This window comes from Rhinolophus sinicus, linkage group LG05, assembly GCF_036562045.2.
Source record: "Rhinolophus sinicus isolate RSC01 linkage group LG05, ASM3656204v1, whole genome shotgun sequence".
Lineage (NCBI taxonomy): Eukaryota > Metazoa > Chordata > Mammalia > Chiroptera > Rhinolophidae > Rhinolophus > Rhinolophus sinicus.
Genome location: NC_133755.1, coordinates 45,550,429 through 45,575,409, shown reverse-complemented (window position 1 = coordinate 45,575,409; position 24,981 = coordinate 45,550,429). Strand labels below are relative to the sequence as shown.

At 34.8% G+C, this 24,981-nt stretch overlaps 1 protein-coding gene across 5 annotated transcripts in view; it reads right to left on the bottom strand.

Annotated features, from left to right (window-relative positions):
• Positions 1 to 24,981, bottom strand: part of AFTPH (aftiphilin) — a 65,082-nt gene that overhangs the window by 32,477 nt on the left and 7,624 nt on the right. For all 5 annotated transcript variants that reach the window (XM_019718019.2, XM_019718002.2, XM_074332064.1 and 2 more), the window contains one exon: positions 4,230 to 6,184. In XM_019718019.2, the coding sequence (XP_019573578.2) occupies positions 4,230 to 6,152 (1,923 nt within the window). In that variant the 5' untranslated portion in view covers positions 6,153 to 6,184. The remainder of the gene's footprint in view (positions 1 to 4,229; positions 6,185 to 24,981) is intronic.

The following is a 24,981-nucleotide window of genomic DNA, read 5'->3' as shown; positions in this document are numbered from 1 at the left end:
TCTTCCTTAGGAACAGAAGTTGATTATTGTCAATAGCTTTAATATTGATAGCATTAGGTCTTGCTTTAAGTGGAAGTTTAAAAGAAACATAAAATCCACTGGGTAATTTATTCTTCCATTTAAGCGGATACCTTATGCCTCACCACCATTAAATATTAAGTAAGATATCAAATACAAACTACAATTGTACACTTATCAATCCTCAATTTCAAGCTATATAACAGTAACAAACTGTAATATTCACCATGCTCTAAAAAGATGCTTTGGCCCTTCTGCACAATTTCTGGATACATCTAATACAGTATTTCTATCTATTTTGGAATGAAAGTCCAGAATTTCAAGTTTTCTGAGGGAAAAGTAACAAAAGGAATTGCTATCGAAATACTTCAAGTAGGTAAAGAGGTATAAGGCCAAAATCTTAATTTCTTTCTTTTATAAAAAAATTGAGATATAATTGACAGATAACATTATATTAGTTTCAGGTATACAATGATTCAATATATGCATATATTGCAAGATGATCACCACAGTAACTCTAGTTAACATTCATCACCACACAGTTACAAATTTGTCTTGTGATGAGAATTTTTAAGATCTACTCTCCTAGCAACTTTCAAGTATATAATAATACAGTGTTATTAACTAGAATCACCATGCTGTACATAACATCCCCAGGACTCATTTGTTTTATAATTTGAAAATTTATATCTTTTGACCACTTGATTTCTTTATTTTGTTGCTTACTTCTGCTTGTTATAAGCTTAAGTGTTCACCCACAGAAAGGAAAACTTGCATAAACCTTAGGCAGATGGTTAAATAAACAAAGGTGAAAATACAGGATAAGTTACACTCAATTTGAGGGTACTGGTTTTCTGGTGAACAAAATAATAGCTTAATCTCAAAATAACATAACCCAAAGTATTAGTGATTCTCTTTTTTTGTGATACTCTTAATTTTTAAAGCTCTCAAAACAAATCTTCATTTAAAACATTTTCCCAGTAGCATTATCAATTAGATGGCTAATAAGAAAAAATGATTCACAGCTTCCTCTTCTACAGCCAATTAATATAAAAAAGATTACTCACTAATTACCTAAATTCTCAACTAATATCCAGAGCAGTATTTTTCAAATTTTACAAAAGCTCCAAGTTAAATGGAGTGCTTATGACATTATCTCCTTTACTATACATCTAAGAAAAAGGCATCTTGGCTGTTTCAATCAAGCTTTCTTTCTGGAACATTAACAGGTTAAAAAAAAAAAAGGCAGAAAACTGTTAAAACAATATACATAATGGTCTTTTGGGGAAAAGGATTGCTTTGAAAGAAAGGAGGATTTCGTTTTTTGTTGTTGTCATTTTCTTTTGTTTTAAATCTTAGCCCCAAAAGTGAAGCCCAGTTTGGACCTCTTTCCAATTTGTACACAACAGGGATACCAATACTTTTCTCTTACAATTTATAAGAATGTTAACAAGACAATGAAATATACTGAACTCTGGGTTCTCAGAAAAAAATATTCACTGTAGAGGAAGAATATTTCTAAATAAATGGTCACGTATGCCTCTTACATCAAGGCTTGAATGCGATGAAGCTTGCTGGACCCACATCTGAGAATCAGTTTGACTAAGAACATTTTATTAGTTTGAAAGATTTCTTCTTCTTGGTTGATTTTTCCCTACTTAACAAATTATTACAATAATGCTGCAACAACTGATTGTCTCTTGACCCAAAGAAGATATATTTTATTAAAATGTTAAGATATCCTTTTGGTAGGCTGAAAAAAGAATAGCACTAAAAAATAGGGACCTGGGCAATGTCACATACCAAAAAGTCAAAGAAATTGCAAATGACCTACACCAATTGTCTGACTTCAAAAAACAAAGACTCATTCCCCATGTTTGTTTAACTGAATTAACAGTTCTCAATTCTCAGCCTCTCACAACATTCTGTTAAAGCAGAATTTGCACAAAACCACTTGATAGCAAGCGCTCTGTTCAGGACAGAGTTGTTGCATCCAGGTAAGACTGAACAGGAATAAATCATTTAACATTTTACCATTAAAAAACCTAAAATTTACTGTCATTAATTATGTGAGGATTTCTGTGCTGTCCCCAACTTTGTAGCAACTAGTAGAAACATTTTTTTAAAATTAATAAATCTAATCTATAGGATTAGATTAATGTACTTTTCCAGAAGATTTAGGAAAAGGAAGAAACTGCAGGCCACAAGCCTCTTTCACAATAGCTGGATAAGAATGAAAGTCACTTTCAACTACTCGGTTACTTACTCAGCAGGCTTACCCATTTCCCTAACTCAACTTTCTTCCAAACTTCTCTTCCAGCCCTTCCAGCAGCTTCTCCTTTCCAATATCCACCTCCAAGTTCTGCTCATTTTACATAACCCATTCAGCAAAAATAAAAGCCTAAGGATTGAGCCAAATAAACCTCAGCAAATCTTATTAATGCATCTTGTCATATCTATACAGTTTTTGTTTTATTCTTAATGGAATCATAATACAAAATTCTTATTTTTCAGCTTTTTCCCATTCATTTTAAAATTTGTCATTTTATTTTATTTATTTGAAGTAGATATTACGTCCTTTTTACAGACAAATGAGCTCAGAAGTAACCTCTCCAAAATCATAAAGCTTGTAAGTGGCTGAGTCAAGATTCAAACTCAAATCTGTCAGTTATCGAACTATACATAAATAACTTCAATCATCTTGTATAATGCAAAAAATTCCTTTTTTTAAGTGGTCATATTTTTAAAAATTCACTACCTGATGTTAAAAATTCTAAGGCTATATATCAAAGATCTACTACCAGTATCACATTATACTCTAGTCAGATGAAACTAAATAGGGAAAGGAGTAAATCAAAACCAACAGTCTTTCTTTGTATTTTATAATTAACTCACTCCTTGTTTAAAATTGCAAGCTCTGCCTCAATAATAAATTCCTCATCAGATATAATACACATTAACCAAACCATGTAATAACTGAATTAACAAATTAAGGTATTCAGACACTCAAAGTCAAATGAAAAGTTATTAGCTATACACACCAACTGATAATACCATAATTTCGACAGTATCTTAATGTAACAAAGGTATCAAAGCAATGATGTATAACCATTTCAATTTACATTCAGACTTTGGAAATATTTCCAATTAAAAATGATTTGCTTAGCAAAAGATTACTAACTAGAGAAGCAGAGTTTGTAGATTCTGATTTTATTCTCAGTATCTTTAAAATAAGCCTGTGGACCAAGTGTTACACATATCAATTGCCAGTATAAAGCAGTTATTTCCAAGTGTTTCTCTTCCACACCCTGGGGTTGAGGAAAGGTAAAACTCAGCACAGGGTACAACGCTGGCTTGGGGAACAACCTGGGTATCACTTGTAGGGGCTATTTTATTTTAGGTCAAAATAAATCTTCTCTGAAAGAATTTGGACCAGAAAAGGATACAGTACAGGGCATGGGAGGTTTAAAAATATTCTCCTTGACATACCTACCCTAAGAAGAGTAACCATAAATGTGCACTTGCAAGAAATTATAAGCCAATAAATACAACCACAATAAGTCAACCCATGGCTGTTTCTTGTTCTAGGTCTAAACCTTCATCCATCTCACGCCCTCATCACACGTCTTTTAGAAGCTGTTAAGTTATGAGGTCCAAATCTGTTTTTTTCAAATTCTTTTCTATCCTTTAATTCCCTATAGCCTTCAGCACAGGCTGAGGTTTCAAATTCTGCTTGCTCTCTCCTGCAATCAAAACTGTACTTCAATTTCCTAGGTCTTTGAAGACAGAATTAAGAGACACTATTTTCTGAAGCTTAAAAAGAAGTCTTCTAAATCTCAGTTTAACCTTTTAAAATCACTGTAAAGGTAAAAACTGAAGGAATCACTGGAATACTTAATTAGCTAATTAATGAGTTTTTACATAAGCGATATTTATACTCATTAAAAAACTAAGTTGATGAATTTCTGTAAACATTAAAAAGCTCATTGAGATAAGGAAAAATCTTACCAAGCATTACTATAGGATTGTCTATTTAAGGTTTACCAAAGGGTTGTGAAAAATGTAACTAATCTGCAAATCAGGTAAGCATTACGTATCATAAAGAGACTCCTTTAACAGGTACCCAATTTGAAAATATTTTTTGAAAACCTAAATTAGAAGCCTCCACAGCAATTACTATATCATATAAAATGGAGTAAATCAGTAAATACCTGAACTGAAGTGGTTGTTTCCTGTAAATGGCCACCAGCAACTGCTCCTTTGGAAGTTGCTAAAGGAACACTGTGCGTTTTGGGGGTTCCCAGAGTATCAGTCTTTTCATCTGTCCTATGTGACTGCCAGGCTTCCTTTCGATGATGAGATTCAGTAGCCTGCTGGTCTCCAAAAGCAGCCCAAGAGCAACTATCTTTCTGCCCATCCTCAAAAGCATTCCAATCTACAACTTGACTGGGACCAGCTGAACTGAAGTCTGCAAAATCATCAGAGTCTTGAAAAGCACTGCAGTCATCTTGACTATTTGGCACAGAATCAAAATCTCCAAACTCACCTTCTTGCCCAGTTGTCAGTTTTGAAACAGGCTCAGAGCCTGTAGACTTCCTTGCCAACTTACATTCCTCTGATAAACTATCAGAAGTCAGTTTTTGGTCTGACTCGGTAAATGTAATCTCCTCTTGGCAAGAAACAGCATTCGTATCCCCAAATTCTCCAAAGTCATCACCTGATTCACTAAAATGTGGGAAGTGCTCTGAGGACTCTTCAAAAGTGACATCGCTCATTGACTCTTGAGTACCAGTAACAAAAGGTGGAGTTGTGCCACTGGCTGTGCCAAAGTCACCAAAATCATCCTCATTGGTATCGTTGCAAGTCACAAAGTCATTACTACTATCGGCATTTTTCATACTTATAGAATCATCCAAAACATTTTCTTCTGTAGGATCAATGCTGGGGCTTTGGGAATCAGTAAACTTTCTTTCTTCTTTGGAAGAACTAATTTCATCATCAGCATCAAGAGTTTTAGTAGCATCCATACATATGTCAGCACATTTAGTTGTAAATAAATCAAGTTTTCCCTCGGTTTTACATTGTTCTTTCCCACCGGCTTGTGAACTATCAGCTGAGTCTACCAAACTCCAAGCTGTTGACTGCACACCTGAATTTAAAAATTCATCCTGTTGCAATGTTGGAAGGCCTTGCTTTTCGGTGCTGAAACCTCTGTTCCTCTCCTTCGTGCTTATTTCTGAAACGCAAACCTCATCCTCTCCATCAGTGTCCCCTTTATCATCAAAGCTTCTACCCAAAGATGCTTCTTTTACAGAATTCAGTTCATTGACTCTATTGATTTTATTATTTTCCTGAATGGTTAGTGCTTCTCTGTCATTTAAAACTGTACATCCTATTTCTTCTAGTTGTATCCTTTCCTTTTTGGAAAATGTGGCAAAATCTGCAAATTCCTCAGCAGGACTCTGTGCACAGTCTAAATTACACTCAGTACTAAGAGTGCTGAGAGGCTTTTTTCCCTTTGCATTGGCTACAGTGCCCAGATCATCTGTTCCCTGAGGATTTACAGTTTCCAATACCGCAAACCCATTCGTTAGAATCTCCAGACAAGGAGGCTTTTCACCATTGCAGCTCTCTAACTGCTTGTTCTGAGGAACAACATTCAGATCAGTTCTAAAATCTCCTGGCGAGACAGTTTCAGGTGTTCCAACATTCTGCTTCTGCTCCACTCCTTTCTTTAAGTCTCCTGGACTTTCTACGCCGTCAATGGAAGTATCTAAAGTTTTAGATGAAGTGATTTCTTTGCTGGTGGTAGAGAGTAAAACATTAGACTGTCCTTTCACAGAAGAAAGTTCAGCAGTGATATCCTTATCATTACCATTTTTAATGGATTTAAAGCTTGTAAGGCTATCGACATTTTCCGAGAAATCATGAATTGGCATAAAATGGTTTGAAGGTACAAACTCTTCCTTGGGACGAGTATAATCTGGTGTATCAAAATCAACAAACCCTACGCCAGAAGGGCTAACTTCTGAAAACCCACCAAATTCCCCAAATTCATCGTCATCCTCATCCTCGGCTCCGTTGTCTAGAGGTGGTGGGGATGAAGAGTACATTCGAATGATGTCTGGTTCCATTCTTCAGTTGCTCTCAAATAATTAATTTACACCTGAAAAAAAAAAGACATTTTTTGGATGATACAAATTACATATAACAAGATGTTTCAAAATTCTCTAAGCTACTTCAAAACAATGCAAATTCACAGTTGTCTGTCTTGTATCTTTTGAACTATTTTTCTCGTAGTTGAGATTACTTTTCATAGCTATCATAATATGCCAAAAAAAATTTCTCTCTTCTAGTGTACTCGTATGTTTCCAAGGGCATGGGTAGTCCATTACTAAATTTGGGGATTCCAGAAAATTTCCAATAAACACTTACAAAAGTACATTTACAAAATTCTCTCTTGGGGCACTTGCTTGTTCTCTTAAGCTCTCTTTCCAGTTCACTGGGGAGTCAGGGCTTGCCTTACCGATTTGTGTGAGTTCTTTACAAATAAAAGATATGACAATTTTATCTCTAATAATTGCTATAAATATTTTCCTCATTTTGCTTTTCAATGTTTATTTCTGACCCAACTTGATTTTGTTTTTGTTTTAATAGACTTTATTTTTTTAGAGCAGTTTTACGTTCACAGCAATATAGCAGAAGGTACAAAGAATTCCCATATACCCTGTGCCATAGACTCCTCTGCTATGAACACCTTCCACCTAAGTAGTATATTGGTTACAATTCATGAACCATTATTACCCCAAGTCCATAGTTTACATTAGGGTCGCTCTTGGTGTTGTACAATCTATGGGCTTGGGCGAATGTATCGTGACATGTATCCACCATTACAGTATCATAGAGCAATGTCACTGCCCTAAACATCCTCCATGTTCCACTGACTCATTCCTCTCTCTCGCCTGACCCTGGCAACCACTGACCTTTTCAGTGTGTCTATAGTTTTGCCTTTTCCAAAAGGTCATATAATTGGAATCTTACAGTATGGAAGTAGCCTGTACATACTGTTTGGGTTGGCTTCTTTCACTTAGTAATATGCATCTAAGGTTCCCCTATGTCTTTTCATGGATTGATAGCTCATTTCTTTTTAGCATGGAACAATATTCCACTGTCTGCATGTACCACTGTTTCTTTAATTTTTTTTATAACACTCAATTTTGAAATCATTTAGGACTCACAGGAAGTTGCAAAAAGTTATCATGTATATTCCACATAATAATATTGTAAATAATAGCACACGATCAAACCAGGAAACTGACATCAGTAAGTACAACACTAATAACTCTTCTAAAGGCCTTGTTTAAATTTCACCAGGTTTGTTGTGTGTGTGTGTGTGTGTGTGTGTGTGTGTGGTGTAGTTCTATGAATTTTTATCACAAGTAGATTAGATTTGAATAATCAGCACAGTTGGGGTAAGAACTGTCACAAAAACAGTTCAATAATATTCATCAAAATAAAGCAACTCCTTTGTGTTACTCCTTAATATTAACAGTCACATCCTCCCCTAAACCCTAACTCTTGGCAACCACTGATCTAGTCTCCATCATTATAATTGTTTCTTCAAGAGTGTTCTATAAATGGAATCACACAATATGAAACCTTTGAAGTTGGTTCCTTTCAGTCAGCTCCATACCCTAGAATGTTGTGTGTATCAAAAGTTCATTCCTTTTTACTGCTAAGTAGCATTCCATTGTATAGATGCACCACGGTTTGTTTCTCCATGTACTCCATGTAGGACACTTGGGTTGTTTTCTGTATTTTACAATTACAAATAAATGCTATGAACATTTATGTACATACAGGTTTTATGTGAACATGAGTTTTCATTTCTCTACATAAATACCCAGGAGTGGGAATGCTGCGTCACATGGTAAGTGTATCTTAACACTATAAGACATGGCCAAGCTGTTTTCCCAAATTAATTTTTAAGGGGTCAAATCAACTGAAGAAATGAAGAAAAGTCTTTAGCAATTTTCTTCATTATTTTGCTATTATATAAGACTAAGATTTAACAGTATTTAGTTTTATTTTCTTTTTTTAGAGCTTTTTTTAACATTTAATTTTTAATACTAGAATTTACTTTAGTGTATGATCAAAAATAAGGATCTAAGTAAAAATTTTTTCTTAAATAGCCAAGCAAGGATCATAATCTCATTTATAGAATAATCTTTCCCATACCTATTAGTTTATCATATCTTCCTTTTTATATTTAATTCTTAAATGGAGTCCATGTCTGGGTTATTCTGTTCCTCTGTACTAAACAGTCAAAAGTGCCAAAGGATAGACTAACGTTAAAAGCAAAGGGAGGATTATCAACCAAAGTCCTAGAATAAAGTCAGCCCCAATACAATGAATTGACATCTCCTGCAAGTCATAACTGCCAAATTAGACACATGAAGAAATTGTTTACTACAAAATTCAACCAGTTTTGCAAGCTAAAAAGAAAAAAATCCCTTTCTTCCAATTCTCAGAATAAAACTTCGTAAGATCTTCCAGTTTTAGGGAGAAGGTACCTTAGAAACCATATTAATTTAGAGATAAGGAAAATGGGGCCTACTAGTGATCAACTTTGCCAAAGGTCATACAGCTGGTTAGTAGAGAATGGCTTCAGAATTTTGAAAAGGGTATTTGGGGTCAATGACTGGTCAGTTGCTGAGAGTTACTTGAAAGAAATGAGCAAGTCAGGAGAAAAGTAAGAAACCCCATTGTAATATATCTACCTTAAATTGTGTTTCTTATGAAATCAGCATCATAAAGAAGGAAATAACTGCTTTAGTTTTTAGATACCTTCTTTTCTGCTGCTGATTTAAAGAGCAGAGGAAAAAAAACAGTAAAAGATACATATGAACCCTATTTTCTTCCCTTGTCCCGATAACCCCTTGTAAAGTTCAGTGTACAAGGTAATTTGACCCCTAACAGCTTCCCTGTAATTATGAAGTTCCTATTTTTAGAAAATATTCTGATTGTTAATGAGTGTGGAGAAATGGACACTTGCACACACATACTGCTGGTGTGTAAATTGCTGTAAAGCTTCCAGAAGGCAATCTGTCTATCCTATGCAAACTTTTTTTTTTTAAAGTAAAACAAAATGCTCCAAAGGGATTACTTAAACAAATTATGCTATAGCCTTATAATGCAATAGCATACTGTGTAGCCATTAATACAATGATTTTTTTAAAAAAATTAAAAGCATTCATAATTAGGGGAACATGTCAAAAGGACACAAAAGCCAGCTCCAAGTGGTTAAACAGTGCACACCTTCAGCATCAAAATAAAGATAATGATTATAACCTGCTGAATAAAATAATAAACTATCAGTCCTCACAGATACAAACATGTAAGTGAATAAGCTGAAAGTTAGATGAGGAACAGGATATTGCATACCTCCCCACAACATACTTAATTACAAAGGGAAAATGGGTAACTTTATAGTGGTGACGCCTGACACTTAATCAAGTGATCCAAGTGAACATCATTAGCATGGGAATATCGAAATCATGCATCACTTGATAAAGGTGCAATGAGAACGTTCTACAGGATCACTTCTGGACTATTCCTGCCAAAAATACATAACGTGTATTGAGTCATGATGAAACTTCAGACCAACTCAAATTGAGACAGTCTACAAAACAATGGGCCTGTAATCTTCAAAAGCATCAATGTCATTAAAGTTAAGGAAAAGCTGAAGAACTGTTCCAGATTGAAAATGATTAAAGAGACATGGCAAGTAAATGCAGCACTTGATTCTCAACTGCCTTCCTTCTCTATAAAGGTCTTAATTGGGACGATTGTGAAACTTGAATACAGTCTAAGGATCAGCTAGCAGCAATGTACTGATGCTAATTTCTTGATTTTGATGGTAGTATCATGGTTATGTAAGAGAAATGTCCTTGGTTGTAGGAAACACACTAAAATCTTTGGGAGAGATGGGGCATTGGGTTGGTAACAGTCTCAAATTGTTCCAGAAAAAAACTTGTTTGTATTGAACTTGAAACTTATGTTTGTGACTATTTCAAAATGAAACAAATTAAAAACATTCAAGGAAATTTATGTTTGCACTTAAATATGCATGTTTTACAATAAACATGTGTTACTTTCACAATAACAATACCTTATTTTTTCAATTGTGGCAAAATATATATAACATGAAGTTTAACATTTTAACCGTTTTTAAGTGTACAGTTCAGTGGCATTACATACATTCACACTGTTGTTCAATCATTATATGTTGTTCAATCATTATAACCATTCATCTCTAGAACTTTTTTTTAATCTTCCAATAACTGCCCCCAACCCCACCAGCTCCTGCAACTACCATTCTGCTTTTTCTCTGAATTTGACTATTCTAGGTACTTCATATAAGTGCAATCATATAGTATCTATCCTTTGATGACTGGCTTATTTCACTTAGCATAATGTCCTCAAGGTTCATAAATGTTGTAGCATGTCAGAATTTCACCCTTTTCAAGGTTGAATGTTATTCCATCGTATGTATACAAACTATTATCTATTGATGGATAGTTGGGTTGCTTCTACCTTTTGGCTATCGTGCATAATGCTGCTGTAAACATGGGTATACAACATATCTTATTTTTTTTAATTTTCAACTTTGAAATACTAATAGACTAACAGAAAGTTGCAAAAACAGATCTGTGCACCCTTCACCCAGCTCCCCCTAATGGAGACATCTTATATAGCTCTAGTACAATACTGTGTTTCTCCGAAAATAAGACCTAGCAGGACAATTAGCTCTAATATGTCTTTTGGAGCAAAAATTAATATAAGACCCTGTCTTATTTTACTACAAGACCGGATCTTATAGTAAAATAAGAACAGGTATAACATAACAACATAACATAACATAACATAACATAACACCGGGTCTTGTATTAATTTTTGCTCCAAAAGACGCATTAGAGCTGATTGTTCGGCTAGGTCTTATTTTCAGGGAAACACGGTAGCAGAACTGTAAATTGACCTTATTGGTACATTACTATTAGACTACAGATATTCAGTTTTCATCATTTAAAAAAACAACTTGCATTCATTTGTGTTTGTGTGTAGTTCTGTTCAATTTATCTCATGTACAGCTCTGTGTAACTACCACCACTATCAGGATAGAGAAGCGCCCTTTTCCCTGCCCCATCACTGTCCCTGTCACACCTTAGGAAGATACCCTTGTCCCTTAGGGAAAAGAAGCGCCCTTTTCCCTGCCCCATCACTGTCCCTGGGTAACCTAGTATGTTCTCCATCTCCATAGTTTTGTCATTTTAAGAGTGTTATGCAAATAGAATCATACAGTATGTAACATTTTGAGGTTAATTTTTTTCACTCAGTATAATGCCCTCAAGGTCCACTTGATTGTTGCATGTATCAATAAGTCAATTATTTTTATTGTTGAGTAGTATTCCACTGTACAGATATACCAGTTTGTTCGACCATTCACCAATTAAAAGATACACAGGTGTTTCCAGTATTTTATTATTATGAATAGTATATACCACAGTGCCAAAAATATGTATACACATGATTTGTATTCATCTTTTGTTATTAGTATATATTATTACAATTTTAATACAGATTTTCCCTTCCTTAAAATGTGTATACATTTTTTTTGGCACCCTCTGTATAGTACATTAACAATATATATACTAATAGTATATTAAACTAGTATATATAATAAAGATGCTAAGAATATTTATGTACAGGTTTTTGTACGTACAGTTCTTGTTTCTCTGGGTTAAATGCCCAAAAATGTGTTTACTGGGTCCTATGGTAGGTGCCTGTTTAGTTTTGTAAAAAACTGCCGAACATTTTCCTGAGAGCTAGATCATTTTGCATTCCCATAACACTGTATTTTTGAAGAACCTGTGGTGTTTGTTTTTAGTAGAATCTGTTCATGGTTAACCTACTGCTTTTTCTAAAACTTTTCATGTTTGAAAAATAAAATATTTTATTGGTTCTAGGCCTATTTCAAACTCTGATGTCATGGCAAATACAAAGATCTGAATCAGGAACTTTATGACCTAACCAACGACACAGAGAGAAGTCTTTATCCCTGTCACACCTTAGGAAGATACCCTCTCTTTTTCTCCTTCTGGGTGCAACAGGCTCTATTAGCCTACAGGACTATGAACATTTCCACATTTCTCAAAACTGTATCACCTACTGATGGGAAGAACTTGGGCTCACATTCCCTTTCAGTAGGTCTTGGCACTGGCCCAATTCACCCTTCAGAAACCTAAGACTGCCACTCCCAAGTTTCAGCCAAGAATGCCAAACAGCCAGTGTGGAGGAGGCCTGAAACTTTCTAGAAAATTCTTTGGTGTCCAGGCCAATTCAGTGACATTTGTTAATTGAAGTATTATATATATATGCTAAATTTACCTATTAAGTTTGACTTAGACAAATCTACTTTTTTTTCATATAGAAAATGTGGATTTTAAATAGCTATTCCTACTTAACAGGAAAAAGAAAAGGGGATAGATGAGTTAATTTAATACTGTGCCTGGCACATAGCAACCTCAGTAAATGTTTCTTTATCGTTCTTAATGAGCTACTTAGTCCATGCCACAATGAGTCCTGTAACTTCTTTATAACCTGATCAAGCACGTGTGAGTGTGGGGGGCAGGGGGATGTGATCAACTTGCTATTTTTATGTCTGCTTATTCTAAGACTTAGTGAGGGGAGTACATAAATAATGGAGCTATCCAGAAAAGAAACGAGCCACAGTATACACAAATAGTAGACAAGAGGCTCTCGTGACTGAGGAGTAAATAGAATACCTTAAAGGTAGTCAGAGCACGGAGATAAGAGAATTTGTATAGTCCTCCTGTATGTTGGAGATTTGTCCATGGGAAATCACATCCTTACAAAAAGACTGGGGGACAATATAGCCTTTAATAAATGGTGCTGGATCAACTGCATATTCACACAGGGGGGAAATAAATCTTTGATTCTATCTAACATATTACACAGAAATCAGCTCCAGATAACTTGCAGATTGTAGGCCTAAATGTGAAAGGTAAAACAATCAACCTTCTAGAAGATAATTTCAGAGGTTATTTTCATAACCTTAGGGAAAGCAAGATAATTTAACCAAGAAACAGAAAGGACTAATCATAAAAGAAATACTGATAAACTGGACTTCCTTAAGATTAAAAACTTGTATTCATCAAAAGATCAACATTAAGTGAGTCAAAAGGCAAGCACCGCCTGGGAGAAGATATTTGTAATACATATAACTGTCAAAGTACTCATATCCGGAATATGTAAAGAATTCCTACAAATCAATGCAAGACAACCAAATAAAAAATGGACAAAATATTTGAACAGGAATTTCACAAAAGAGGATATCCAAAGGCCAACAGGCATATGAACAGTTATCAGGGAAATGCACGTTAAAACCATAGTAAGACACCCTACACACTCACCAGAATGGTTAAAATGAAAAGAAAACAATTTTAACCATAGCCACTGATGGCAAAGATGAGGAGCAACTGGGATTCTCACACTTTAATGGTGGGAGTGTGAACAAGTATACACATTTGGAGAACCGTTTGGCAGTATCTACCAGAACTGTACCAGGCATACACCCCACAAAAGTGAGGACATATATGCACTGAGAGACATGTACATGACTGTTTATGACAACTTCATTCTTAACTAAAAGTTACCCAAATGTTCATGAACAGGATGGCTAAAATAAATCATGGTATATACAAACAATGAGATACATGGCAATGAAATGAATTCTTACTACAGGAAACAACGATGACTATCACAGACATAATGTGTGAAAAAAGCCAGATAAACACGCACATACATACCGTATGATTCCATTTCTATGAAGTACAAAACAGGCAAAACTAATACACGGTGGTAATTCAGAAGAGTGGTTACCTATAGGGGGTCACGTTCTGACAGGAAGGCAACAAAGAAGAGCCTGCTGGATGCCAATAATGTTACTATCTCTTGACCTGGGCAGTAGTTACATGAGCACATACATTTGTAAAATTCATCCTGCTGTACACTTAAGATTTGTGCATTTTGCTGTATATATGTTATACATCAATAAAAAAATGTTTCTCAGAAAATCAACATACTTAAACTAAAAACAATTACATTACAAGTGAATAAATATATGGCCATGGTTATAAATATACCATTCTATTACGTAAGGTTTGCTTATTTATACTTTGCCTTGTTCTGGGATTTAAGGCAATATATGTATGTCTGAAATGGCAGTGTGGTATAGGGGAAAGATCTTGGACTTAGAGTCAAACAGATCCTAAATTCAGATTCCAGTTTCACCATTCACTAACTATGTAAGTTTGGCCTCTCTGAGCTTCAGTTTCCTACATATAAAAATGAGCTAGCAGGGGCGGCCGGTTAGCTCAGTTGGTTAGAGTGCGTTGCTACTAACATGAAGGTTGCCAGTTTGATTACTGCATGGGCCACTCTGAGCTGTGCCCTCTTTAAAAAAAAAAAAAAGGGCGGGGAAGGGGCAGCTAGCAGTTAAATGCTGTTGTGAGAATTACAGAAAACAGACTTTCAGTACCTGGCACATTCTGTGCACTCACCAAGTTATCAACTACCATCACATTTTAACTTTCACCAAGTCTGTAGCTCAAATCATAATCTACCCTTAACAAAATCTAAGCCAATGTTTGCTTAGTTGGTACAAACATTCACATGACTCTGCATATACTTTAAAAGGTCACTAAAAGAAAAAGCCATTTAAGAAAAATATTACTCACCATACTAAAGATACATCAAGTTGACTTTATTGCTAATTTCTGTAACTAATCCCTAGAAACTAGGAAACAATGCCTAAGGTTGAAGGACTGACACCATAACATCCGAACCAACTCAAGGGACTAGTCTGTTAAAAGACCGATGTTTTGAAGTGGAACTGGATAATGTAACACAGAAGTTCTCACCAGTACCTTGCAGTAAACTGGCTGTAGGTCCTATCCAGATAAAGGAAAGACCATAAGAATAAAGGCTTCTAAGGCGCCTGGCTGGGATGGCAAGGATTCTACATATTGTTCTAAGACACAGAGGCCCTCTAGGAATCTCTAAAAATCAAACATTGAAGAGTTGCTTCCAGACAAGCTGAAAACTCACCAGAGAAACGCCTACTTTTTCACAGAGCACCAACCCAGCAGCACCAATGTGTACATCAACTTCCAAGGCCAGATTAACACACCTAAATTACACAATCCGGCTTTACTGATGACCCTTCACTCTAGACCTATTTTTATAGGGACTGGGAGGGTGTGTGAGTGTGGTTGAGAACACAAGCAGGAAGAATGGTGGTAAGAAAATGGAAAAGAAAGACAAACAACTGTATCTGAAGTTATGCTACTGATAGAAATAGTACCGTGTTTCCCTGAAAATAAGACCCAGCTGGACAATCAGCTCTAATGCGTCTTTTAGAGCAAAAATTAATATAAGATCTGGTCTTATTTTACTGTAATATAAGACTGGGTATAACATAACACTGAGTCTTTATAATGTAATATAATACAATACAACACAATTAATATAATGTAATATATAATATAATATAATATAATATAATATAATATAATATAATATAATACCGGGCCTTATATTAATTTTTGCTCCAAAAGATGCATTAGAGCTGATTGTCCGGCTAGGTCTTATTTTTGGGGAAAGACAGTACAAATCACACAAGCTAGTTTTATTTAATGGCTCACAAAAAAAATTTCTACCTTTTTAACACAGCATGTTTGAGGTTTATAATTAATCATGTTAAAAAAGAAAAATATCTGTATTTTCTTCAGAAAAATACATGAAAATGTTACATAAGCAATTAATATCAATTTGCATTACAAACATTGCTTGCTATTGCAGTAGTTCAAATTATTCAAATCTTTACTGTAATATCCTCATGAGAGTTTTAAGATTCTATCAAAATGTACTCTCAATGAATCTGCCCAGCCTACATTCCTTGCCTAAGAATTATCTTGTCATAAAGAAACAGAAGAACCCTTCTCCTGAGCCATATGAAGATTCAGATTTTAGTTAACTTCTTGGTTTTCAATACTTCTAGAGATGACTTGAATCATGATGTCGAAAAAAGTTTCATGTCTCTAAAATTTAAAATCTACAAAAATGGTAACTTTTATTTTCTCTTTTTGAGTGCTTTGTTCTCAGCATATTAGCTCAATGGCGTCCAAAACAACAGGGAGAGCCACTACAAAATAAATGCTTTTCAGTAAAGAATTGAGAAAGATTTTATAGTTGTTTGTTTTTAGGACTACCATCCTTCCTTTCAAGAGAGGCTGAAAACTTTAAGGCTACTTAATTAAACATCCACAATCCCAAAGCTGAATATTTTTAAGAGATCTCATAAGCCCTTTGATTTGTCAATTTAAAAACAAAAGCCCAAGACATCATAGATATCAACTGTATTAATATGTCACAATGTCCTCAGCTGCACAATATGCAGTATTATTTAAAACATGTTACGAAATAGTATATTCCACCTGCATTCATTCTCTGCTTACACCAATAACAAATTAATATTTATTCAGCACTTACTATGTGTCCATACTATGTATGTTGAAAGGTATTCATGAATTATCTCATTTAGTCCTCACACTAGCTATGAGGTAGGAATTATTATCATCATTTTACAGATGAAGAAATAAAAGCTTAAAGAAGTTAAAGAAAAAGCTCATGGTGGTATAACTGGTGGTATAACTAGTAAGTGGTGAATCAGTCACAAGCCAATAGAATTTTTGAAAACTGTCTTAGTGCAAATATAATAGCAAATTTTAGAATTAAAGAGTCCTCCCTAAAATGTTTCTGAACTGCTCAGAAAAAGATTTCTGAAACTTCCACAAAAATTTGGAAGGAGTGAAAAAAAAGATGCTTACAAATTAATATGAAGAAAGCATAAGTAGCAAAAATGTCAAGAAGTGATTCTCTTATTTCAATATTAATGTATATAGTGGTAAAAATGTGGTAAACAATGAAAATAAGCAGAATATCTTCATACCCACACTGATCAACCTCAAAAGGCCAGATTGCCAAGAGAGACAACCAAATTGTTTGTCTTCTTGGTTTTGATGTTAATAAGGGTGATTCATAAAAGTACAAATACCATATACATGATGTAAATGACATGAGCAGCAACATACATTCACTCTTCAATGAATGTTGCTAAACAGCTATAAGACATCGTTTTCTTCAACAGAGGCTGAAGGTAATTTTCAGAAATTCCTGAGAAACAGCTGTATTATTTTATCTTTCTATGCAAATCCATAAGCCATTTTACTTGTATTTGAAGTTTCACAGTAAAAATTAAACAAGATTATAACATTAGAAAATTATTTTACCTTTAACTTGTCATATCAAGTGTGCATATTTGAGAGTTTACTAGCTATTTTTTCCAAAAGGCACTTCTAATTGAAATAAAATAAATGACATTGGATAACTGTTACTAACAAAGGCAACAGAACAGAAGCAGCAAGGATAGAAGCATTAGCCCTTGGAAAACAGTTTTTTCCCCCAGGACTGTCTGCTCTTATAATATTGTTGCAGAATAAATTACCGACTCTAATTTCCCACCCTACGGTAATACTCCTGAAACTTTACAAACTAAAAGCAGGAATTACTTCAATTTCATGCCCCTTCAATAAAATTCTTTCACTAAAAATCTTGCTTACATATACAATATTGTCTACAGATAACCCCCTGGACATTCTGTTTTCTTTCTCAATTGCTTGCTCTGGGGGGCTCTCTGAATTTCTCCCCATTACTACTGATGCTTTTTCATCAGCCTGTAAATGTTTAAGACTCTTCCATCTTCAAACAAATCAGAGCAAAACAAAACAGGGCCCTCCCTTCCCAGCCCTTTTAGCTCTCCTCCTCCTCCTCACTATCAAGCTTCTTGAAAGGGCCTTGTCTATTCACTATCTCTACTTCCTAACCCACTCACTCTTCAACCCAGCACAATCTGGCTTCCATCCTACCATTCCACCGAAGCTGCTCTTGCAAGAGTTACTTTACTTGAGCTCAAAAAACTGGAACTGTTGTGCAGGCACAGGCCTCTGTTGTTGATCACACACCCTCAGGGCCTAGCTCACAGTAGCAACTGAATACATTACTGTATTATGATTCTTGCTGGGGCATTCATTCCACTCACCACTCTTGAACTGACTCCTCCTTCACCCCCCGACCAGATTTCTATAACCCTATCTCTGGTCTCCTAATGCTCCACTAAATAAGTTAGGAAATATCTAAGTTCAATCTAGGTGAGTAAGTATGACCTGAGAAAGGCTGGCCCTGAAATGTGACACATGGGCAAGAAAACAAACCCAGCCGTTTTTTGTTGCAACATGTCTGAAGGAAGACTATATTGAGAGGGGTAGTACTCACATACAAGCTAGGGGAAAAACAAACAACTAAAGGATAAAAATTTGTTCAGGGATTTTTAACAAACCAGCTGACATGAATATCTGCTTTGAGGCAGTTTCTCAGCATAAGTGGACATGTCAGCTGGTGTCACCAGAGCATGATGCTACCTGGACAGCCCATCTAATTTCCCTGCTCTTGTTCTCTACTCCCAGCAACTTTCTTTAGTACTTCATGTCAATTTTCCCACAGATTTTGCAGTCAGTCGACATGAATAGCTGACATGCTTTGAAAAAAAACCTTTTTTAAATTAAAATTTATTGGGGTGACAATTGTTAGTAGAGTTATATAGATTTCAGGAGTACAATTCTGTAATACATCATCTATATATATATCACATTGTGTGTTCACCACCCAGAGTCAGTTCTCTTTCCATCCCCGTATATTGGATCCCCTTTACCCTCATCTACCTCCCTCCTCCCCCCTTACCCTCTGGTAACCACTAAACTATAGTCTGTGTCTATGAGTTTTTGTTTCTTCATTTGTTTGCCTTGGTCTTTTGTTGTTTTCAGTTTTACATACCACATATCAGTGAAATCATATGATTCTCGTTTAGCATTATAATCTCAAGATCCATGCAGGGTGTCGCAAATGGTACTATTTCATCTTTTCTCATGGCCGAATAATATTCCATTGTGTAGATATACCACAACTGAAAGAAATTTCTTGCTGTAAAGTTTTAAATTTGCATTCTGGTCAAGACTGATAGGTTAAACCTGAAGCGCCCAGGGAATTTGGGGGTGGGGGAAGAACACCTACTGTATGGAGTTTCAAAACTAAAGACACCACTTTTGTCTGTAACTAAAATAGGTACACGTTGGCAGGCCCTTGGCAGCTGCCCTTCCTCTAACAGTGCTACTCTCTATACCATGTTTCCCCCAAAATAAGACCTAGCCGGATAATCAGCTCTAATGCGTCCTTTGGAGCAAAAATTAATACAAGACCCGGTCCTGTTTTACTATAAGAGATTATATTATATAAGACCTGGTCTTATATTAATTTTTGCTCTAAAAGACACATTAGAGATGATTGTCCGGCTAGGTCTTATTTTTGGGGAAATACGATATGATAAACATCTACCAGGACAGCAACTTACCTTTCAGAGATAAAAGCATCTAGTAAAGGTTCTAAAACTGCAACCAAACGCAGTAAGAATTCAATTGTCTGAGGTAATGAGAAAGGAAGCAGACAATGTCCTCAATAATCTAAAACTCACAAATTGTGCCTTAAAATATGACCTATGTAACAGCAGATTTACTTCACAATTTCCTTGACAAGTTTTACTCTAATTTGTTCCTTAACCACCCACCAACTGACAAAAAGATGACCTAGAGATACGTGAGGAACAGAAGGAAACCAGACAATGACTCAGGCTTAAAAAGTCATTAATTATCCACATATAACAACATATAATAACAACATTCTTGGGGCAAAATATCATAAAAACAAAAGCTTTGTATGGTTGAAAAATCACATATAAACACATTCCAAAATAGTGCTCATGACGGTACGTGTGTGTGGTGTACACAGGTAATGTCACAAGTGGTTCTACCTGTACCAATAACTTCATGGAAACTATGGAAGGAATTCCCATGGCAAACAGATTTCTAGCTGGTTGAACTTTTAATGGTGTTATTGCTTGGTTTAAAGTTTTACTTTCTCTTGAGAGGTAGAGAGGTGAAAGGGTAAAAAGAAGAAAAAACCAGGTAACACTTATTTGCAATAAACCATCATACGTTTGGTTAGAAATTATTTGAGAATTAACCTGGCATATAAAGCAGAATTTTTCAAACTTCCCCCTCTGTAACCCACAGAAGAAATACATTTTGCATGATGACCCAACATATACATATATGCATTTAAAAAACGTGTCACCAAACAGCATTTACCCTTACTTTCTGTGTACTCTTGCTATCTTTAGTTCTAATTCATTTTTTTCTTAAAAGCTGGTCATGACCCCCTAAATTGATTTTATAAACCTAAATTTACAAACCAGAAATAGGTCATAACCCAACATAAAAGAAAAAAAAGTCTGACAAAAGGGACACTGAAGAATTTAGAGAAAATGACTCAATAGTCAATTTCCCCCATATACTACTAGTATCACTGAGGTTAGGGAAAGGCAGTGGGACCTTCCACACAGGGGCTTCAAACAATGTCAGGTAATTCAAAGAAAAGCTGTGACATTTGTCCACAGTTTTAACCTTTAAATTATGTAAGCAGTGTGATTTTGGCAACTTTAAGCTTCTGCAGTATTTCTACTCGGGGTATTTTCTAAACCATCAACTCTGCGATAATCAGTTTTATAAGAATAACTCATTTTACAGTCTTGAAGCCATTGCTTAAAGTTTGCTACAAGAAAAAAAACCACTCAAAATATTTCTATAAAAACTCAGCACAGAATTTGTACTGGTCATGTCAGTATGTCTACGACAATGACAAGAACAGTTTGTATGCATCAATTTTGTCCTAGGTTTAATCCACCTCATAATAATAGCATTCTCTTTCCTTCGGGTCCACTTCCTCTAAATCCAATTATTGCTTCTAGCATATAAGAGAAAAGAAAGGAGCTTATTTTAGAACAAAGAACTCCTCTTTGATCTGGTGCTTACAAGGACAAAATGCATTCTTAAATTACATTATTTGAATGAACCAAGTAATTTGATAAAATGAAAATTTCCTTTCCTCTTTATAGAATTTTGCATAAAAATAGTAAATAAAAAATACTATATTTCGAATTCATACTACCCTCAAATCTGGAAGCAAGCCACTTCAAGGATAAAATTAAAGATACTATTACTGGGCGCATATATTGGTTCACCTACTCCAAGTAATTTAGTAATGTATCAAAATATTAATACACATTCTTTTGACTAAGCAATTTCATCTGCAAGAATGTATCCTACAGATGCATTAATAAAAGTATGAAAAGATATTTCCACAAAAATGTTAATTCCTGCATTCTTTGCTTTTTAAAAAGTTACTGAAAACAACAAATATCAATAAGGAATAGCGTAAATAAAAAGTATAGCCAAAAAAACCAAAAATGACTAACAGGTAAAGGTGTCTAAAACATATTTTTAAGTGAAAAAGCATTTCTGAGGCATTGTCTCTTGATTTTCCGACCTATCATTTCCTTCCTTTCTCCGCCAATGGATCTGCTTCTTCTGGCTGCTTCGTTAATGTCAGTGTCCTACAGGCCTTGGTCTCCCTATATTCTCATCCCTGAGATCTCATCCAGCTTTTGTTTTTATATGCTCATAACAGCCAAACCTCAACCTGTTTGTGGGCTACCCAACTTCAGATCTGTCTCCCCAAATGCCTTTTTGTATGTCTCTACCTTGATGTTTCAAAGACATCTCATAGTCTCCAATTCCAAACCTAAAGTTAACCTCTACTCAAAAAACAGAAACCACTTGTTCCTCCTACGAGCATACAATTTTAAGTCCAGAAATCTGAATGTTATCCCTGACTGCTCTCCCTTTGTCATCCCCCCTCCCCAAAATTAAATCAACAAAAACTTAAATCCTTAACATCTCTTAACAATATTTGTTTATAACAATCCAGGACCAACACCTTATTTCAGAACCTCATTATTTTTGGCCAGGATTACTGCAACCCACTTGAAACTCCTTATCTTACCCAATGTGGCTAAAATACTCCCTTTGCTTCAGCCAGACAAAACCACCCCGTGTCCTCCACTGGCACCATGTTACCTCTAAATTGTCACAATGCCATTTCTTTTAATTTCCTCTACTTACCTGTCTACAGAACCCATTTACTAAGCCTTCAAAACCCTATCCAGGCATGAAGCTTTATGTGAAGTGAGATCACTAATATTTATCAAGTTACTATGTGATAGGTACTGTGCAAGGTACTTATTCATACATTATTCAATTTAATTCCAACCATCCATTTTATAAATGAAAGAACAGGCTTAGAGAGGTCAAATAATCTGCTCAAAGTCCCACAAAGAGGAAGTATGGAAAGTAGGGCTCTAACATTAAAGCCAGTATTATTTTCATTCTATCAGGCTGCTTGTCTGAATTAAGCCTTCTTTTCTATATCTACCTCTTTTATTATATTTAGCAAAGTGAGTCAAATGTTTCCATGTTTGTCTCCCCTAGTAGATAAACCACTGCTTCTCAATCTTAACTTTGTATTTTATTTTTTAAATAGAATAGGTGGAACTGAATTATCTGCATTTAGAAAAAAAGTTTCAAAGGTGATTCTGATGGTTAACAAAGGTTGAGAACCGCTGTGTTAAGCTTCCAGAGATTAAGAATATTACTGGACTTTATAACTCTGGAGATGACATAATGTCTCTAAACTTCACTGCTGAACTCACTGATAAAGGTAAATCAATGAAGTACTTTTTCTTATAAAAAGTTTTCCTTTACAATTATTCGATTATACAAATATTTCTTAAAGTTCTGTCATACACATTTACCTGAGACTATCACTAATAAATTTAACACTCAAGATTTCAAAATCAAGGAGTTCACATTAAATCTTCAATACTTTTCTTAAAAATGAAACTTAGAAAATTTCCTTAAAGGAACAAATTTAAATTACTGAAATAATCCTTGAAACATATAATTATATATATAATTTAAACGTTAATACAATTCTTGGAAAAAATAAAATTGCATTTAAAAAATTAATCAGTTTCACTTGCAGTTGAACATTAAGAAATGATTATGTGAAAAGCAGTAACAACAACAGAAAATTTTCTCCAGAAACCAAGGTCATTGGTAAGCTGATTAAAATTCACACTTCTTATTTAGGTGTAACACTTACACTGTGCTTCAAGTAAATTTCTGAAACCTAATGAGGCAGAAAGCTATCATCTGCTGGCTCATTATGATATAGGGAAAACAGTCTGAAAAAAAAGTGAGAAGAATCAGTGACTTAATTACAAATAAAAAGTGAATATTCAAACCTCTGTTTGGGCTTCAGGTAAGAGAAAATTTGACTTTGATACCTGAAACTTGGTAAGATTTTTTGTTTTTCAATTAGGAAGAAAGACGCTACTGAAAATATTCAGTGTAAGAGTTAAATTATTTCCTAGTGATAGGTTTGTTATTTTTTTTATAAATACTAAAAACAAGAGCCTCAAGAAAAATAAATCAATGCTTCAGATTTTGAGTGTTGCTGCAGCAGAAGTATGTTATCTGCAAATATTCCAGGTCAACATTTCCTCATCCAAACAATAAACAAGATGGGAGATGATAACCTAGAACAAAACAGAAAATACTACAAAACATAAGCAATGACTAAGAAGAAAACAACAAAAATACCTACTAGGGAGGGTGAGTGAGCCAGAAAACATTATTCATTTCATCCATTTAAAAAACTGTGGTTTCATTAAGATGTATGCAAATATTAAATATCCTACTTCTAGAAGTCTTGCTTTGAAAAGTATTGTTTAAAATTAGCATTTCAAGAATAAGATGTGACTTAGGAATGGTCTTCTTTATTACCAGAAATGTTAATTTGATTTAACATAAAGAAAATTGTTTCTCTTAACAATGCAGGGTTTTTTAGATTTATTGTTAAGTTTATTGTTAGATATTTTTTTTTCCCCCTGGCCCATGTAAAATGGGGTCTCCACTTCTATTTTCCAACTGGTGAGTTCTGTTTGTAAAACTGAAAGCTCTTGGTACACATACAGTATACCATCACATCCATCACAAGCAAATTCGGGTAGTCAAACCTTTTCCAATTCTTATGTCTCTGTTTTTCCTTATTGATTGTTCTGGCTAATGCCTCCAATATGAAATCTAATAGTAGTGGTTGATAGTAGGCATCTAGTATTCCCCCTTGATTAAGATACTGATTTTTGGTTTGAGGTATATGTTTTATCATATTACAGAATAATCCAATAATTCTTATTTTAAGTTGCTTTCCTAAAAAAATCAGAAATGGTTTTTAAAACGTCTTTTCAGTATTTAAGATAATTACATAATTTTTCCTTAGCTCTATTAATGGAGCAAAAATATCAATACTTATTTATAATTGTATTCAGCCTATTCAACAGTTAGGGAAGCCCAGTTTGTCTTCTGATGAAGGAAAAAACAATGTTTCCTAACAATCAAATAAGCATTGTGTAAGATTATCTACTCAATTACACACATCAAACAGAAGTATATAACATATTTGATCTAACTTATTCCTTACTTTTATAAGTAGGCTTCAAAACAAATCGAAACTTTCTCATATTAAACATACTCAAATTAGCAGTATAAGTTCTTCCAGGTTTCATCCAGGCTCCCATCATACAACTCTCACCCAAACAATCTTACCCATCACATAAGGCTTTAATGCCACATTCTAGGACTCCCGGATTGATACCTACAGCCCAACCCTCTAACCTGAGCTTCAGTCCAACCAAGTTAACTCTACTACTAGGTCCTCTCTATTTGAATTCCTCAAGACCTCGACCTGAGCTTA